At 43.1% G+C, this 18233-nt stretch overlaps 1 protein-coding gene across 2 annotated transcripts in view; it reads left to right on the forward strand.

Moving 5' to 3' along the window:
* tyro3 (TYRO3 protein tyrosine kinase) overlaps nucleotides 1–18233 on the forward strand; it is a 40953-nt gene that overhangs the window by 11754 nt on the left and 10966 nt on the right. Inside the window, exons 3-15 of one of the 2 annotated variants that reach the window (XM_049597035.1) lie at nucleotides 1591–1691; nucleotides 2011–2181; nucleotides 7849–7935; nucleotides 8041–8156; nucleotides 8267–8447; nucleotides 9970–10127; nucleotides 10494–10632; nucleotides 10719–10842; nucleotides 10994–11088; nucleotides 13395–13490; nucleotides 15016–15096; nucleotides 15937–16029; nucleotides 16125–16246. In XM_049597035.1, coding sequence (XP_049452992.1) covers nucleotides 1591–1691; nucleotides 2011–2181; nucleotides 7849–7935; nucleotides 8041–8156; nucleotides 8267–8447; nucleotides 9970–10127; nucleotides 10494–10632; nucleotides 10719–10842; nucleotides 10994–11088; nucleotides 13395–13490; nucleotides 15016–15096; nucleotides 15937–16029; nucleotides 16125–16246 — 1564 coding nt within the window. The remainder of the gene's footprint in view (nucleotides 1–1590; nucleotides 1692–2010; nucleotides 2182–7848; nucleotides 7936–8040; nucleotides 8157–8266; nucleotides 8448–9969; nucleotides 10128–10493; nucleotides 10633–10718; nucleotides 10843–10993; nucleotides 11089–13394; nucleotides 13491–15015; nucleotides 15097–15936; nucleotides 16030–16124; nucleotides 16247–18233) is intronic. The other variant, XM_049597036.1, reaches the window with a different exon arrangement.

Consider the following 18233-nt stretch of genomic DNA (forward strand, 5'->3'; position numbering starts at 1 on the left):
GACATCCGCTGGAAAAATATTTTCTTCACGGATGAGCACACGTTTGATGAAACGGAGTTAAATCTCTCGGCATCCATTTTCAAGCTTTCTGTGTGTTTGTTTCCTTGCGGACGAGAAAAGGAGGAGCACACATTTCCGAGAAGGCGTGTCCTTTTCAAAAATGCAAGAGGCGTTGCTTTGTTGCCGGCCGTTTTCGCCGGTGTGTTAAACACACTTTAGAAAGGAGTGTCCCCAGACTGTCAGAAGGTGGAGATCTCTGATTGTCTGGTGGCGAGACTATGGGTACTAAGGTCTTTTGTGCAGCAGTCCGGGGACTCATTAAGCGTAAGACCAAGACAAGGAGAAAACCATGAATACTTATGTGAAGGAAACCTTAAGGAGAAGACTTAAGGGTGTTTTGTGCAACCAATTTTATTTTGAGGAAACTTTAAGGAAAATCTTAACTTAAAGTGTTCTGTGCAACCGGCACCTGATTCCTAGCAGAAACTTTAACTCATCAGAGAAAAAAGCTGAGCACAGATGAGCAGGTGGTGGGATAGCACCTCGTCTCTTCAACAACCAGCATCAGAGAAAAACTGATTTGAAACATGAAACTGTTTTGTTCAGTGTTTTTACTGGTTTAAATCAGCTGGTCCGTTTAGTTTGGAGAGGAAGAGAGCTCTGTGGATAGTTGGGCTACTGATAAAAACCTCCTGAATAATGAACACAAAGAATTTTAACCAGGAGAAGTTTCATCTGGTTGTAATCTGCAGACCTGCCTGTTATTTCACACACTGGAACTTTGACACATCTTTGACGCTCCTCATGACGTCTCATTATCTCTGATGTTCATCACAGAAAGAAAGAGGCTGCAGAACTTGCCTGAGAAACATCATCTCATTTTTAAAGCTTTGAGTGAGGTGTTTGAAACCCACTCACTTGGTTTAACTTTGAAGGAATCCTGTGCTATCTTATCGGATAAAGCCTACGGCCAAGGGCAAGGCAGCTTTATTTGTACAGCACATTTCATACACAAGGGCAACTCAAAGTGCTTTACACAGCAATGAAATACAACAGGATACAGAAGTAGGCAGTGTAAAGAGGAAAGTTTGTAGCTTTGACTTAGAAGTGTTCAGAGTCGGGGCTGTCTAACATCTGGGAGGTTATTCCAGGTTTGTGCTGCATGATAACAAAACGCTGCATCACCGTGTTTTGCTCTGACTCTCAGGACGATCAGTGGGCGGCCCCAGATATCCTCAGGGTCCTAGAAGGTTCATATGTCTCAAGCATGTCAGAGATATATCTAGGGGCTGAGTTTAATATATTCAGCGTCATGCTTGCGTTCGGCCATGTCGTCGAGCCAGTTTGCACGGCACTTCAAAATAAAAGTTCTGTGCAGGAAATTCACTGTTTTTAAAAATGAAATGTGTTTTTTTTACAAACTTGACACGTTCGTGAGTCACTTGCCATCCATTCAGATTGGGTCCACTACCGACTTTTGGACCGTGACCCACCAGTTGGGAACCACTGCTTTAGCACACTGTGAACACTCTTACTAAGTGTGTCTGGTTCCTGTTGAGGTTCTGATGTTCTGTGTGTTTGTGTCTCCAGTGTGAAGTCGGTCCAGCAGCAGGACGCGGGTCAGTACTGGTGTGAGGTTGAGTTCCACGACCTGACGTTCTCCTCTGAACGAGCCTGGATCACAGTGGAAGGTGAGGACCCTGAACGCACCACCTGTTTGTCTGTTTACATTTGAAGTCAGTGAGCGCCTCTAATACAGCTTTTCAACCGATATAGGATAAGTTGTGTTCTGGTTCCCGCTCCTTACTTTGTTTTGTCCTAATTTTCATCCAAAAATAAATTGATTTGGAAGTGCGAACCTTGACGACCAGTCCTCCTGTGTGACCCTGAATGCACCTCCATCACTGCTGCGTCTTATCTGCATCGATTTTTTTCTTCTTCTTGTCTCAGAGTTGTTTCCTCCTCACAGCAGATTTCCCATCATGCACTCCTGCTTCCTGTCTCCTGCAGGTGTCCCTCACTTCATCCAGGAGCCGCAGGACGTGGCCACGTTCCCAAACGTCCCCTTCAACCTCACCTGTGCTGCCGTCGGCCCCCCCGAGCCTGTGGAGGTGCTGTGGTGGCTGGGTGGAGTCCAGGAGGGAGAGCCCAGACCGTCCCCCTCTGTCCTCCACGTCCAAGGTCAGAACATCTCCTGCTCTCAGTGTGCTATAAAGACGAGGCTGTTTACAAGGCAGAGATGCACAAATAGGTGCATTATGGGAAACGTAGGATCCAGTTTCTCCACCTGCTGCTCAGATTTGGACCGTTCTGGTTTTAATCTGTCTGATTTAAGAACACTTCACTTCTCTCTGTATGAACAACTTTACAGTAACATAATAATCATTGTCCTGATGTGAACGTCAGATGACTTGACTTCCTGTTATATGAATGATGTCAGGTGATCAGCAGCAGAATCTGTCTGAGTCAGTACAAAGTTTGTAGACGTTGATTTTCTGCCACGGAGTCAGTTTGAACTTGATCTGGTGTTTCTGACTTTTAAGCTCACAAACATAATTACAGCAGTTTGTAATAACAGTGCTCTCTGACTGTGCCCTCTGGAAACATATAATTCACAGATGGTCTTTGTGATGGTTGTTTGTAAGTCTGTTGTGGATGACGTCAAGATAAGCTGCAGTCTGCCTCTGTGCTGTGCTGCACCCTCTGGTTATTTGGTTTATAGAGCCTCAGAATGAGACATCTTCCCTCCCTGATGGGGCTGCTGCATTCTGTATCGTCTGAATTTGGAGGTTCGTTGAGTAAAAAGTGGCAAGAGTGGCAACACGGCAGTGCTGTTCTATTTCACAAGATATCTTATAACAGTGAAAACACAGACCGCCAAAATACCTTGTCAATGGCGGGAAAGCGTTGTGTCATAAATGATGGAAAATCTCAACAGTGGTGTTGATAGTGTCAACCTGCTACTTCATAGTAAGCTAAACGCTAACTTAGCATCTTCTTCATAGCTTCCCCTTCCGGGACATGGAGCGAGGGGGACTGTTGTGGATTAACGTGTAGGTTATGGTGGGCAGGTCACTCGGAAAAATGAAGCCAACGTGAAGTACGAAAAACTGCAGTTCCTCTAATGTCCACTTGCCCAGGATGCAGCAACAGAGTTTTTGCAAAATAGCGTCGCTTGTTTTGGTGAAACATTTGCAGTTTAGGAGGCGAGCGAGCGCTGTCATTAAAATGGCCCCACAAAACAAAACAGACATTCAATTCTGATTGATAAAAAACAGGCTAACATGATCTGAGAATCGGAGCCCTGGAGGTGAAGCCTGACTGTTCTTAAGCTCTGGAGACGCACAGTGGACCTGTTATAACCACAGATGATTTGCTGGCTGTCTGTGGCTATAACAGATCAATATTATGACGATATCACAGAAGCTTGTGTGACATGGATCAGTACACTGGCGTCATGGTCAGTGTCACTGGTGCATGAAGCTGCCACGTTAAAAAGACGTGGCTAATCAACTCCGACTGGCCGTGTCAGATCAACATCACGACAGAGTCTGGTCTCTCCTGAGGTGCGTTCACAAGTTGTTTTATTCGGTGTAGATCTTAACAACATTTTACTGAAACAACAAAGCAGCCATGCCTCACTGCACGATTCAAGTCTTCATCAAAACGTGACATTTTCAGCCTGTGGGTCGTTAACTCAGAGGTTGTTGTTTTCTGTCGTGAAGGGGATCTGGAAACGGTAACACACAGATAGCAGAAGGAAGAGAGAACACTGGTGTAAATCAGTGTCCAGAGGTGGGCTCATAGTTGAACTTGGGGTGAGAGAGCCCTTGGCATGCAGGTCAATTGGTAATCTCTCAAGTGAAAGATGACTGGAGGGCGGGGCTTTGAGTCTGAACGATGCTGCGCTTTAGCCATTCACAATGGAGGGGGCGTGGCCAAGACGTGCAGGTGTCCCCAGGAAATGTGTACCTACAGAAACAGCAAGCTCCGCGTCCATAGCGACCGCTCCAGTAATGCCGTCTCGTCAACGTGAAAAAAATATTTTTCCAGCGGATGTCTTAGTTACAACATAGTTGAGCTAACTGGAGTAGTTTCATGTCGTATCCGACAACGGGAGGCTTTTAACAGATGACGTCCTGATGTTAGCTTTGCTAACTGTCCCTGTCAGCTGCAGCCACTGATGCTTTCTAGACATCGTGATTTCCCAAAACTGAATAAATACCACACACAGCAACACAAAACTGCTTTGCTAGCTCAATCATGTTGTAACTAAGATATCCGCTGGAAATTTTTTTTTATTCACGGACTGTTTATTGAGTTATTACCTTATTTTTATACAGTCTGTGGTTATAGACAACGCTAACGGCTAACGTTAACAGCTAACGGTTAGCCCAGCTAATCTACGATAACCATATTAATTACGTGCACACAGAAATAGTAACGTTTGTTCAGTCATTGTGTTTATAGACTTAACAAACATCAGATTAGTCTACATGGCGATATAGTGACGTGAAAAATGTGAGATATATAGCTAAACTCTGCTGGTTTTCTACCCGAAGTATTTGTAAACGATGGATTTCCAGATTGGTCAATTGGTGACTCTTGTCCGTAGGTGTGAATGTGAGTGTTGATTGAGGGATTAGAGGAGCAGCTGCTGCAGAGGCGAGTGACAGCAAACTTTCATACCCAGCGCTGCAGGGTGTGGGGTGCGTGGTTTCCACGGCAACGCAGCTCGTTTCACCTTAAGTAAACAGGGAAAACACCAAAATGGGAGCACTGCCATCTAATAGAGAGTTCTATTAAGGTATGAATTAATGAACAGTTGAGTTTCACATTCTGCTGCTGCGTCTGTGCCCAGAGTCGCTCTGCGCTCTGAGAGTGTGGGCTCTGAATAACTAAATACATGTACATATATATATATGTACACACACTTCCAGCAGCACTCTGGGTGAACAGTGGAGCTCCAGCAGTAGAAAATCAATATGTGGTTCAGATGCTGATGTAAATGAATGTGTTGGGAACCCTGAGGAAGTGAAACCTGTGATCAGAATAGTCTCTCTCATGACTCTCACACTGGTCTCACTGCTATGGTGAAGTAAACAGTGAATATAAACTATAACACATCGTTCACTCCCTCAGTGACCCCTGAGGGTCCCCAGACCTCTGGCTGAGAACCACTGCTACAGGTGATTGTCTCTCTTCCTGTTTCTTTCTTTGCTTCTGATCAATTACTGAGTCACTGAGTGTATGTGTGTGTGTGTGTGTGTGCTGTCAGTGAAAGGGATTGCCTCATTGTAATGTATTTATGTTCACACACACACACACACCCAGAGCGTGTTGAGCTGTGTGAGTCAGACGCATGTGAGCGTTTGAATTAAGCCAAAGGTCAATCCTGACGGGTGGAGCTGGTTCAGTCTGACACTGTTAGACCGTTAAGGTTTGAGGTTTTTATGAAGGCTGATGAATGACATCGTCTTTATGACATCATAACAGTGTCGCTAGTGTCCACAACCTTCATGACGAACAGCAACCAAGATGTTCTGTAACGTCAATTATGCATTGGTTTAAGTGTAAGATTTGTACTGCTGAACTGATGTTTGGACAAGCTGCCTCCAGGATAACTGATTTTACTTACGAATTATTCTTAAGCTACCATTAGAGCTAAGGTTGGCACGGGTTGCCATGGTTACGCGTCTCGTACCTGTAAAGATTCCCTCAGGATGACACTACTGTTCATTCACACCGAAGTATGTTCCAGTGCACATGTTGGGTATGTGGAGCACAGTGTGTGAGTTTGGATGCAGCTTATGTGAGTGACATCATCTGACAGGAAGTACATATGCATTCCAGCTGTTGCCTAGCGATGACATTCCAGCGGAGCAGACTATACGTTGAATTCAGCCACACACACACACACGCACACTCAGCAATATTGATTGCCTATATGCAGGATGACATCATCTGAGCTGCTGCTGCCGATTGGAGGATCCTGTTCCACATCAGTCTGTTCCTGGAAACACACACACACACACACACACACACACACACACACACACACACTGGCAGTGTTTCCTGTCAGTGAGACGTGTCTTTTTACAGGAAGTTGTATCTTAGATATACATCAGAGTTAAACTGATCTCGGTTATTAATCATCATGGTGACATCACAGCTGTGATCAGGATGTCGTGGGGCAGCTGCAGGACGGCTCCGACTGAGCTGAGTTATGATAAAGATTCATTCATGTGACGAACGAGTTTATGACTGTGACAGATTTTAGAGATGCGTTGTGACTGTCACAACATCAAAGACGTGAAGAGAACACTAATGCCACAGTCTGCAGATTCAGATTCAGACTATAAATCCCACCAGGGGCGATTTGTATGAACAGTTTGACCTTCACACACGCACTGTAACACACAGTCATCATCATCCACGGCCACTCCTGACAAGTATGACTGTCCTCCGTGATGGATTGTCTAATTGTGGGTCTACAGATGGCTGCAGAGGCAGCAATCCACATATGTTGGTGCAGCAGGATAACATCATGGTGGTTGAGCCTGTTCTTGCAGTGTTGTCGCTTTGTCTCTGCGGCGCATTTGAGTTCTGTTTCATGTGCAGCACCTTCCTGTATAGATGTCTTCATGCAGTGCCCATCAAGTGCAGTGTGCTCTCAGTTGCTCAGAGTGATGTGGAATATTTTTTAGATTAGTTTTGATTATTTTGGGCGGCACGTCCCACTGGTAGGAGGCCCCGGGGCAGACCCAGAACACACTAGAGGGATTACATATCTCATCTGGCCTGGGAACACCTTGGGGTCCCCCAGGAGGAGCTGGAAAGTGTTGCTGGGGAGAGGGATGTCTGGGGTGCTTTGCTCAGCCTGCTGCCCCCGCGACCTGGCCCTGGATAAGTGCATGAAAATGGATGGATGGATTTTTGATAATGTCCTTGAAGCAGTTTTTTTTGCCCACCAGGGGCTCGCTGACATTGCCTTAGCTGGGAGTACAGGGTCTGTTTGGGCAGCCATGTGTCAGATGTGCAGATGACATGGCCTGTACATGGAAGTTGGTGCTGCATTATCATGGTGGTGATGCTGGTCATGTTTGCTTCCTCCAGAACGCTGATGTTGGTGCATCTCTGATGGTATTGTTGCAGGGCTCTCAGGTGCCTGCCACAGGTGGTCCAAGTCTCAGCTCCATACAGTAGGTAGGACAGGTAGGGAGGACAACAGCCCTGTAGAGCAGGAGTTTTGTGTGGACCCCCATATCTCTGTCCTCAAACACACTTTTTTTAAACACACATTAAACATGGCTTAATAGAGACCGTTTCAAACACAAATCAGCTTCACTATAACTCGCAGCATTCACAGACAAACACTTGTCTTTATCTGGACACATTTTCCCCACAAATACAACATGCTAACGTTATTAGCACAAGCCTATGGCATTTTAAATTGTATGAATTAGCCTAGCGGCTAGCAGAGATTTTCTCTGCTCATATGAAGCCAGGATAAATCACACACAAGACTTAAAATGCTATTTTAGTGGAGGCTTTATTGTCTTCACAATTTATTGTTTTTTATCTGTGAAATTAAAGTAAATAAAAGTTTTGTTTCCACTGAGGGAAATGGTTTCAGCTCACAGAGACAGACAGGAGGTCTGCGTCACTGTGACGTGTAGTTACATTTCTGGGGAGGTGTACGTCAGGGTACGGTGTAGGGTACAGCAAAAAGTACAAAAGTATTATTATTAAAATATACTTAAAGTATCAAAAGTTAAAGTTCTCATTGTGCAGAAAAATATCTAATACACAAAGTACTGAAGAATTAATGTCTCTGTCTGTCTGTAGGAGTGAACAGCAGTGTGAAGTTTTACTGTGAAGCGAAGAACACCAGAGGGATCTCCGTCTCCAGAACAGGAACCGTCCACATTAAAGGTCAGTTTGTCTTTTACTGCTGACATCATGTGACTGGTCACTGTGGTTGTTGCTGAGCTGTGATTGGATGATGACTCTCTGGGGGGGGCGGGGTCTCTGTCTCAGTGTTGCCGGCAGCACCGGTCGGGCTGCAGGTCCTGAGGATGGTGGACAACAACGTCACATTGTCATGGAAACCAGGATTCACAGGACACTCTGAGCTGTCCACCTGCGTCCTCCAGGTAACACCCACACACACACCCACACAATGGACTGATCTAAATCAATCAATCAATCACAAAATGATATCAATCAGCAGCTGTTTAAATCCCTTTCTCCTCCTCCTCCTCAGCTGTCGAGGCGTTCAGTGCGGAGGTGGGACCTCCCTCAGCAGGAGTTTCAGGTTCCTCCTCACCTCCAGGTCCTGTCTGGTTTGAGGAGTCACTCCAACTACAGCGTCAGAGTGTCCTGTGTGAACGAGGTGGGGGCGTCGCCCTTCAGCCCCTGGCTGCACTTCCTGACGCCTGAGTCAGGTGAGAGACGACATCACACAACATACTGACCATTCAAAACATTCATATGCATGTTTTCAATCTTAGGTTTGGCCATGTTCAGGGTATAATCATGCTCTAAGTTTTGGATCATTCAATACTAAAAAACGTTCTTTTAAATGTGTGTGTCCCTTTGTATCATTCTATGTGCCATCTTTTAATACAAACGTTTTTGTGGGTCCGTGAATGCAACGCAGGCAAAGCTCTCCATGAGTTCTTTTTTCTTGTTTCCTCTGCAGCACTTTATATTTGATCTGTCGGTCTGTTCAGAGCTGATTGGTCAGATTAATAGATGTGAGAGGCAGCTGCTGCAGAGGCAAGTTTAGATCAGTTCAGGAGAGTGAACTTTTAAGTTTCACTTTCAACGCGCCTGACGTTCTGCTGCTCCGTCTGTGCCAAGAGACGCTCTGTGCTCCAACAGTGTGGTGCTATAAATAGCACGGTCCAGCTCCAAAAATAGAAAATCTCTTTGTGACGGCAGATGTTTTGATCGTGGCGGGCCGCCACAGATAAATGAATGTGTGGGAAACCCTATGATGTGTTTGTGGACCGTCGTAAATTTGAAAATCCAACAATAATTTCTGTTTTTAGAGTTTCTGACTGTGATAAATGATGTAATTTTGGGGGTTCTGCGTGGAGCCAATGGTTCAAATGAAATATAGGAACATTACAAAAAATAACATGATAAATATGATTGTAATTAATTTTACAGCATTTTATCAACATAATGACAGTCGATCACTGTCTCATGTTTGTCACTGTTTTAGCTGACGCCCAGGTGCTCGTTCACAGCTACGGAGTGTGAACAGTCTCAGAGAGAGGGGTGCCTAATAAAAAGGATTTTCTGAAAGTTACTCACACAACATTTAAGGCACATATTCATGAATATACACACACAAGGAGTGAACACACCAGTGGAGAAACGGCATCAAACTGGGAACCAGTTTAAACAGTTTGAATAAATATTTTATTTCCACAGAAAGCATTAAAAGTTTCAATGAGAGTGGACCACAGAGATCCTGCTGTCTGTTGGTTTCCTGTTTTCTCTGAGCTGAGAGCTGGTTTGTTGTTGGTGTTGTGTATTTGTGTGTTTGTTGTGTGTTGGGTCCAGCTGGATGGGCTCCAGTAGATTCCAGTCCTCTCCGTACAATCAGCTTTTGTCTGTGGCCTCGATCCATATGAAAGGACTGTGCTGCAGCCTGCGGGCTCTCTGTGCAGCGCCCCCTGCAGGCTGACTGGACACTGACCTCAGACCAGCCGCAGTCTGTCCGACACATTCAGGCCACATGAGACGGATCTGATGCTTCAGGAGGTTCATTCAGTCCGAAGGAAGAAGCTGAAGATGATCGGAGACACAGAGCTGCATGTTAAACAGTTTCTCTTTAACACTATGATGTAAAATAAACTGTTGATCATCAGTGAACACTCGAGTGTCACTACATCATCATCATCATCATCATCACTGCTGTATAATAACGTCAATGTTTAACCCTGTGGTCCTCAGTGCCGTCGGCGGCCCCCAGGAACCTGACGTTTGAGCTGTCGGAGCAGCAGCTGGCTCTGAACTGGGCTCCGCTGCAGGAGGAGGAGCTGCAGGGGAAACTGTTGGCCTACAAGGTGCAGTGGACTCTGGGAGGAGAGCCACAGGTGAGAGGTCAAAGGGTGAGTTGTCAGATCAGATGTGGGTCAGGTGGAGACTGTAGCCCTTTTCACACAGATCACGTAATAAAGCCGCTACGAAGTCTTGATCTCGTCTTTGGATTTTTACACAGCACCAAAGGATTGCGGCATCATGGCGCTCCAGTGTGTGATTTTAAGGCAGACATATGAATCGTGCATAAAAGCCTCCCACAGACTGTGAGATTTTATAAATCTTTTAAGTTTAGTGCATCCCAGGCTGTCTTTGATCGCAAGATCGTGATGACAGCCTTACACAGAACGTTGAGGCAGAATAAAGTAGTGATTTTTACACCTTATTGAGAAAATGTAAAAGGGATTTTTGACTCCTCTACATGATCATGTGCACAGGAGCCGCTGCTGTTCAAGGAGAACTGGGCTCAGCTGTCAGGAGGAGGACGCTTCTTCAACGCCTCCTTCCAGGTGTCGGCGTGCACCTCCGTGGGCTGTGGACCCTGGAGCCCCCCGGTGCTGGTGCTGCCCGCCTCAGGTAAACAAACACACCTGAGAGACGTGATGTCGCTTTGATCTGTGTTCAGTTTATCGACTGACTCTGTGATGTGGTCGACCCCTCAGTGCAGGTCCAGGCGCAGCGGAGCCACATGTGGGTCGGCCTGCTGCTCGGCCTGCTGGTGGCCACCATCGTGGGACTGCTGCTCACCATCATTGCTCACCGCCGCGGCAAAGAGACGCAGTTTGGGTACGAAAAATTCAACACACATTTACCAACAGACCTCATGTTCATTTGTTGGTTTGAGTCTGAACATCAAGTTTGATAATAAACATGTAGAAAAACACCAGACTGATACTGAGAAGTTTAAACAACTCTGTATCTGTCTGTCTGTGTTCAGTTCGGCCTTCAAGCCTCCAGGTCCTGAGAGCTCCGTCTCGTTCACGGCAGCTCGATCCTTCAACAGAAACTGTGTTGAGCTGCAGGAGTCCACATGTGAGTCTGACGATTATATTGATTTACAAACTGTCATTTTTATGCCTCTGCGCTGGCGACAGCTGTGGACGGAGGCATTATGATTTTGAGTTGTCCGTCCTTGTGAACACGATGCCTCAAGAATGCCTCAAAGGAATTTTGGTTATATTCGACACAAATGGTCACTTGGACTCAACGATGAACTGATTAGTTTTTGGTGGTATTTGGGCAGACACTGAGTTGGTGACTTGTGTGAGAGAAACTTGACTGGTGTGCGAAGGAAAACTTAGAAACATGATGGTTCTCATGGAGGTTCTGCAGTGACTCTGACGTGTTGATGTGCAGCCAAAAAATAAACATTAAAAACTAGAATTTATTCAGTAAAGTTTGAGTCAGAGTCTGAACGTCCTTCAGCGTTCTGTTTACAGGAAACACTGCTGCCTGTATTGGAGGACTCCGCCTGTATTTACCTGCTGCCTCTCAGCCAATCGGATCATCTGCCAACATTTCTTTATTGATTTTATACATTTAACAGGTTATACACACATGTAAGAACTCTCCTGATTAGAACATATGACATTATCTAAAATACTACTACTAATGATGATAAGAAGATGAAGAGGAAGAAGAAAATTCACATTAATAATAAATGCAAATAAATTAAAAGCCTTTTAGGTGAAAACTCAACAGTCATATCAGACATAAAAAAGGAGCATGAGACTAAATTACAGTAGAAATACGGTCACATATAACGGACAGAGTACAGCACATGTTCACATAATAAAATGAGTTTATGTACTTCACCTCTCAACTCCAAAGCCTCCACTACGTCCCAACTAGATCATCCATCTGATGAAACAACAACACACTGACTTCCTGTAACTCTGAATCTGATTGATAATGCTGCGTCAGGGAGACGACAAACCGGGAATCATGTTAGTGGATAAGAGCAGGACAAATTAGGTGAGTCCAGCTGGAAATATCGGCAGCAATAACAGTAGACGACACTGTTGTTCAAAGTTAAAATACTTTAACTTTTTGCTGTCCTGTGCAACAGAATTTACAGGGGGATGTTACGTAGCTTCTTCGAACAAGGCAAAAACACGGGCGATAACTGGACATTTGAGAAAAATTACACTAAATAATAAACACGAAATAATTTAATGTAATTGATTGTATTTAATTCTTTGTAAACGAAACACTGGGGCTGGACGAAATGGCTAAAAATATCATCACAATAAAAAAATTTGATATTGATATCGAAAAAATCAGTTGATATCGATAAATATCTAAAAAAAGTCAAAATCATTATTTCCTTTAAGTTTAAAGGCTGTTTTTTGCCCCTGAAAAGAAGTTGAAGATACTCCGCAGGTTACTGTGGTTTAAACTATCATTTATTGTCAGAACAAGACAAATGCTTAACAAATAGTGCAACATTTCACAACTCTGAGGTCGACTAAAAACATCAAAATAATGTAAATAAATAGACAAAGAAATGTTAATTTAGGTTAGCAGCGTGACAAACTCTTTGTACAGATGGTTTAGAACAGTGTTTCCCAACTGGTGGGTCACGGGTCCACTCTGAATGGACGCTGTAATGATTTGGTACCGTTAACAATAATGCCAGTGCTAATGTTAGCTTGCTAGCTAACTTTTGCATTAGCAAGCTAGCTAACTTGCTCCTAGCCACGGTGGCATATTTTAATCAGCATTGGCGTTGTGTCAGAACTTTGGTTTATGTGTGGGCGGAGATAGTGGTCAAATTTTGGCAGTAATGCTCCACCGTCCATTTGCAATTCGCCTTTTAAAAACAAGACAAAGAAGAAGAAGAAAAGGCGGTTAAAAAAAGCCTTCATCACTTCCAGTAAGTGCAAAAACAGCAGTGCATGATGAGACATCACCCTGTTGAAATCAGTGCACACACCTATGTGTACAAAGGGAAGTCTGCAATTTGAGACACACTCCAGGTGTATTAACAGCAATATAAAGTCTTCAGTCACTCGTGTGACGTCTGATTAATGTCCTCGAGTGATGTCACTTGAGTCAGCGTTGGCTGAAGACTACAAGTTTGAAAAGTAAAAAAATGTGGAGGTGTGGAATTACAGAGAAGTGAGACCTCTGTGTTTCTGGGTAACACAGCACAGTCTATCACATAGCTGTGCACTGTGGGTAATGTAGGCAGCAGGCTTTGACAAGGAAGAAGAATGAGTGGAATAGAAACAGACAGTATCTCTGGTTACACTGCATCAATTTAGATTCTATATTTTAAAATTGTCGATGAGGAGTCTGACAGAGTTTTGTGTGTGTGTGTGTGTGTCTCCCTCCAGTGGACAGTCTCGGTATAAACGATGACCTGAAGAACAAACTGCAGGACGTCCTGATCCCAGAGAGGCTGCTGACACTGGGTCACATGCTGGGGAAAGGTAACACAACAGCACACTCACATACACACATCCTTGTACTTCTGTCTTTGTGAGGACCCTCATTGACATAATGCATTCCCAAGCCCCTTACCCTAACTGTGATCAAAACCTAATTCTAACCTCAACCCTAAAACCAAGACCTAACCCTCAAATAGGCCTTTGAAAATGTGAGGACCGGCCAAAATGTCCTCACTTTGCAAACATGTCCTTACTCTGCTGCTAAAATATATTGTTGGTCCTCACTGTGTAGCATGTACAAGTACATGAATACACACACATACACACACTCATTTATATTATTTTATATAGTAGCAAAACAAACTAACAAACAGGTAACAATATGTTTAACTTGAGGAGTTGTTTTATCTTTGTTCTTTAAAAAAACAACAACATTTGGTATCTGATTTGACAAATTTTGGAAACTAATAACAAAAAACTGAAAAATCAAAAAATAAAATCACAGTCAATTAAAAAAAGGTTTTATTAAGGTGAGAAGATAGAAATTATTCTGCACACAAAGAGCTCAGAGCAAATTATTAAGACTTTAAAGAGACGATTTGGTGACTTGTGAATGTTTTTATAGAAACCTGTTAAAGGGCCAGCTTAGCATTAGCATTAGCTTAGCTTAGTAGCTGGATGCGTGTGGGAGCAGGAAGGAGTTTGTGTTCAGCAGCTTTTAACTACGAGACAATTCATAATGTTTTACATAAAACATGAAGGCAACAAGACGAGAAACACAAAATGATATTAAAACAGACAAAAGGATCTAAAAGGATTAAAACAAAGTAAATAAGTAATAAGTAATAATACAACTTACAGTGCAGTAAAGATATGAATCAATAGTTTAACTTTATAAAATGCAAAAGGAAAGATTTGAGCCCTGATTTAAAAAAGATCTGTGGAGCATAAAAACTGAACTTTGTTAACCCTTACTGACATCTGTGTCAGTGTGTGTGTGTGTGTGTGTGTGTGTGTGTGTGTGTGTGTGTGTTATACACAGGGGTGGCGTGGCTCAGTGTTGCTGTGTGTGTGTGTACAAAACAGAAACACACACAAAGTGCTGACACACCTTAAACTCTCTGAATGTCAGTTTGATTTAAAGCTTCACGTACAGGCCGTCTCAGTTTGAACCAGCTGTTCCTAATAAACTGGACACGTTTGGTCTATAAAGATATTGATAAATGCTCTTTATCAATTACCAGAGTCCAGAGTGACAAATGTCTTGTTGTGGTCTACCGGCAAACTCAAGAAGATTCAGTTTACTGAGATATAAAACAAAGAAAAGGAGAAAATTGTGACATTTAAGAAACTAAAACCAGAGCGATGTTTTAGATTTTCTGCTTGAAGAATGATTTTAAAATCAAATTTACCAAATCAGTCAATAGCTTTCTGTATTACTTTGATTTACTTTAATAATTTGGCTTCAGAAAGTTTCATGTCTAAAAATGAAAGCTTAAACGTACCTGATTAAACTCTGTCTGATAGAAATCAGGTTACAAGTGTTAAAGTGTGTTTACCTGTGCAGGTGAGTTCGGCTCGGTGCGTGAGGCGTTCCTGAAGACGGAGGACTCGTCTGTCCAGAAGGTGGCGGTCAAAGTGCTGAAATGTGAGTCTGACATTTCTTCTTCTTTGGTGTTTCATTGTTTTAAAAGGTGATGAAGCAGAAGAGAAGCCAAGTCTCAGCATACCGAACAAAACTGAAGTGGGCTCATTTACACTGTAAACACTGTAAACAAGTCCAAATGTCATGAAATATTTTGAAACTGAAGTGTTGAAGTGCCAGTCAGGGTGTTGTTAACATTGAAAGGAGCTGAGGTGTCACGTGAAGTGTAAAAGCCAAAAACCAAAGTGTAATCATTAAAGCATAAAAATGTTGTGTATTTAAACATGTGTAAATATGTATGTAAAAAAAAAATTACAAACTGAAAGCAGTTGAAGTCTAAGATAAAAAAACATTCAAATATTTGATTTCAAAGAGTGAGAGCAGTGGAAATGTAAACAGTAAAATCAACTCAAGCGTCAGTTGAAGTGTTGGTTGAGGTTAAAAGCAGTGGGGCTGTCACTTGATGAGTAAACACTCAAAGTAGTTGAAGTGCCTTCATTGATTTAAGAGTAAGTTAAATTAAGAGTAAGAGCAGTTTGAATATCAGTTGAACTGTAAATAGAAAAAGCAATTTGACTTTCTGTTGAAGCGTGTACACTGAAAATAGTAAGTGTCAGAGGTTAGGGCAGATTTATACTTGTGCGTCAGCTCAACGCACGTATGCTGTTGTGAGCATTTATACTTTATACACACATTAAACACAAGAATCAGTTGAAGTGTTGGTTGAGTTGTTCAGGCTGAAGGTAGTTGAAGTGTCATTGGATGAACTCTGTGTGCGTGCGTGCGTGCGTGCGTGCGTGCATGCGTGCGTGTGTGCGTGCGTGTGTGTGTGACCTCCTGCAGCTGACATCACTTCGTCAGGTGACATCGAGCAGTGTCTGAAGGAGGCGGCCTACATGAAGGACTTCCACCACCCCAACGTCATCCAGTTAATCGGTAGCACACACACACACACACACACACACACACACATCGCATTACCAGGGGTCAAAGGTCAGGTGGTTTGACTGACAGCTCTTCTCTTCCAATAGGAGTGAGTCTTCACCGACGTCCTGGTCAGCGGCTGCCGATCCCGATGGTGGTTCTTCCGTTCATGAAGCACGGAGATCTGCACACATTCCTGCTGCTGTCTCGACTCGGAGAACATCCATTTGTAAGACAAGCTCTAAAAGATCTGTTTTATTTTTAAAGTTTTAGCCTCATGAGTAACACCTCACCTGCAGAGAGAACCAGGTGTTCATCTGAGACCTTTAACTTCACTTCCTCCATGTTAACATGTTGTCTGAATGAACTGAGTATGATGTTTATTTACGTCAGTACAGCAGCAACTTGTTTAACCAGTGTACTGTACCAGCAGTCTTTTATATGGTGTTTCTTTATTACTGTTAAGCCACTTAAGTTAAACACTTCCTGCAGATGTTTCACATTAAAAGTCTTCCAGAGGCTCACTGAGAAAAGTTGTTCCTTTTAATAGTAGAATATTCATCTATGCAAATTTATTTATTTATTTTAACTAGCAACAGTAGAGCTGCAACTAATAATTGTTTTCATTTTCTTTTTCATTATTAGTAATCTGTCAACTATTTTCTTGATTAATTGATTCAGAGGTTGGTCTGTAAAAACATTTGAAAATCCAAGGTGACATCTTTAAATGTTTAGTTTGACCAACAGTCTTAAGCGGGATTTATACTTCTGCATCAAATCGACGCCGTACCTACGGCATACACCCTGCGTCAACATAGAGCCTACGTCTTACCTTATGCCATAGCCTGACATGCACCTCCCAAGAAGTGTATCTACACTTCAGGGTGACGCAGACCTCCTGTCTGTCTCTGTAAGCTGAAACCATTTCCCTCAGTGGAAACAAAGCTTTGATTTACTTTAATTTCACAGATAAGAAACAATAAATTGTGAAGACAATAAAGCCTCCACAAAAATAGCATTTTAATGGTGCGTTCCAGGCAGGCTTTTGCACTCGTACAGTGCCCTCCAAAAGTATTGGAACAGTGAGGCCAATTCCTTTATTTTTGTTGTAGACTGAAAATATTTGGGTTTGACATCAAAAGATGAATATGGGACAAGAGATCAACATTTCAGCTTTTATTTCCAGGTATTTACATCTGGATCTGATACACAACTTAGAAGATAGCACCTTTTGTTTGAACCCACCCATTTTTCATGAGAGCAAAAGTATTGGAACATGTCACTGACAGGTGTTTTGTTGCCAAGGTATCTCCCAATTACACTGATTATTCAAACAACAAATAGCACTGAATGTCTGAGCTCAGGTTCAGATTGGGTACAATAGATTTTGCCTGTGCAGACTGCATTTAGAGGTGGAACCAACATGAAAACCAGAGAGCTGTCTATGGGTGAAAAAGAAGCAATTGTGAATCTGAGAGAAGATGGACAATCAATCAGAGCCATTGCACAAACATTGGCCATAGCCAGTACAACCATTTGGAATGAAGAAGAAAGAAACCACTGGTGTACTAAGCAACAGACGTCGAACAGGTAGACCAAGGAAAACATCAGCAGTTGATGACAGAAACATTGTGAGAGCTGTAAAGAAAGACCCTAAAACAACTGTTAGTGACATCAGCAACAACCTCCAGAGGGCAGGAGTGAAGGTATCACAATCTACTGTTCGCAGAAGACTTCATGAACAAAAGTACAGAGGCTACACCAGAAGATGCAAACCACTCATTAGCAAGAAGAATAGGAAGGCCAGGCTGGAATTTGCCAAAAGGTACAGAGATGAGCCTCAAAAATTCTGGGAAAAAGTTTTATGGACTGATGAGACAAAGATTAACTTTTTCCAAAGTGACGGAAAGGCGAAAGTTTGGAGAAAGAAAGGATCTGCTCATGATCCCAAACATACAAGCTCATCTGTGAAACACGGTGGAGGTAATGTCATGGCTCGGGCTTGCATGGTTTCTTCTGGGACGGGCTCTTTCATCTTCACTGATGATGTAACACATGATGGCAGCAGCAAAATGAACTCAGAAGTCTACAGAAACATTTTGTCTGCTAATTTAAAGAAAGATGCAACCAAACTGATTGGGAGATCCTTCATCATGCAGCAAGATAACGACCCAGAACACACTGCCAAAACAACAAAGGCAAGAAGTGGAAGGTTT

This window comes from Epinephelus fuscoguttatus, linkage group LG14, assembly GCF_011397635.1.
Source record: "Epinephelus fuscoguttatus linkage group LG14, E.fuscoguttatus.final_Chr_v1".
NCBI lineage: Eukaryota > Metazoa > Chordata > Actinopteri > Perciformes > Serranidae > Epinephelus > Epinephelus fuscoguttatus.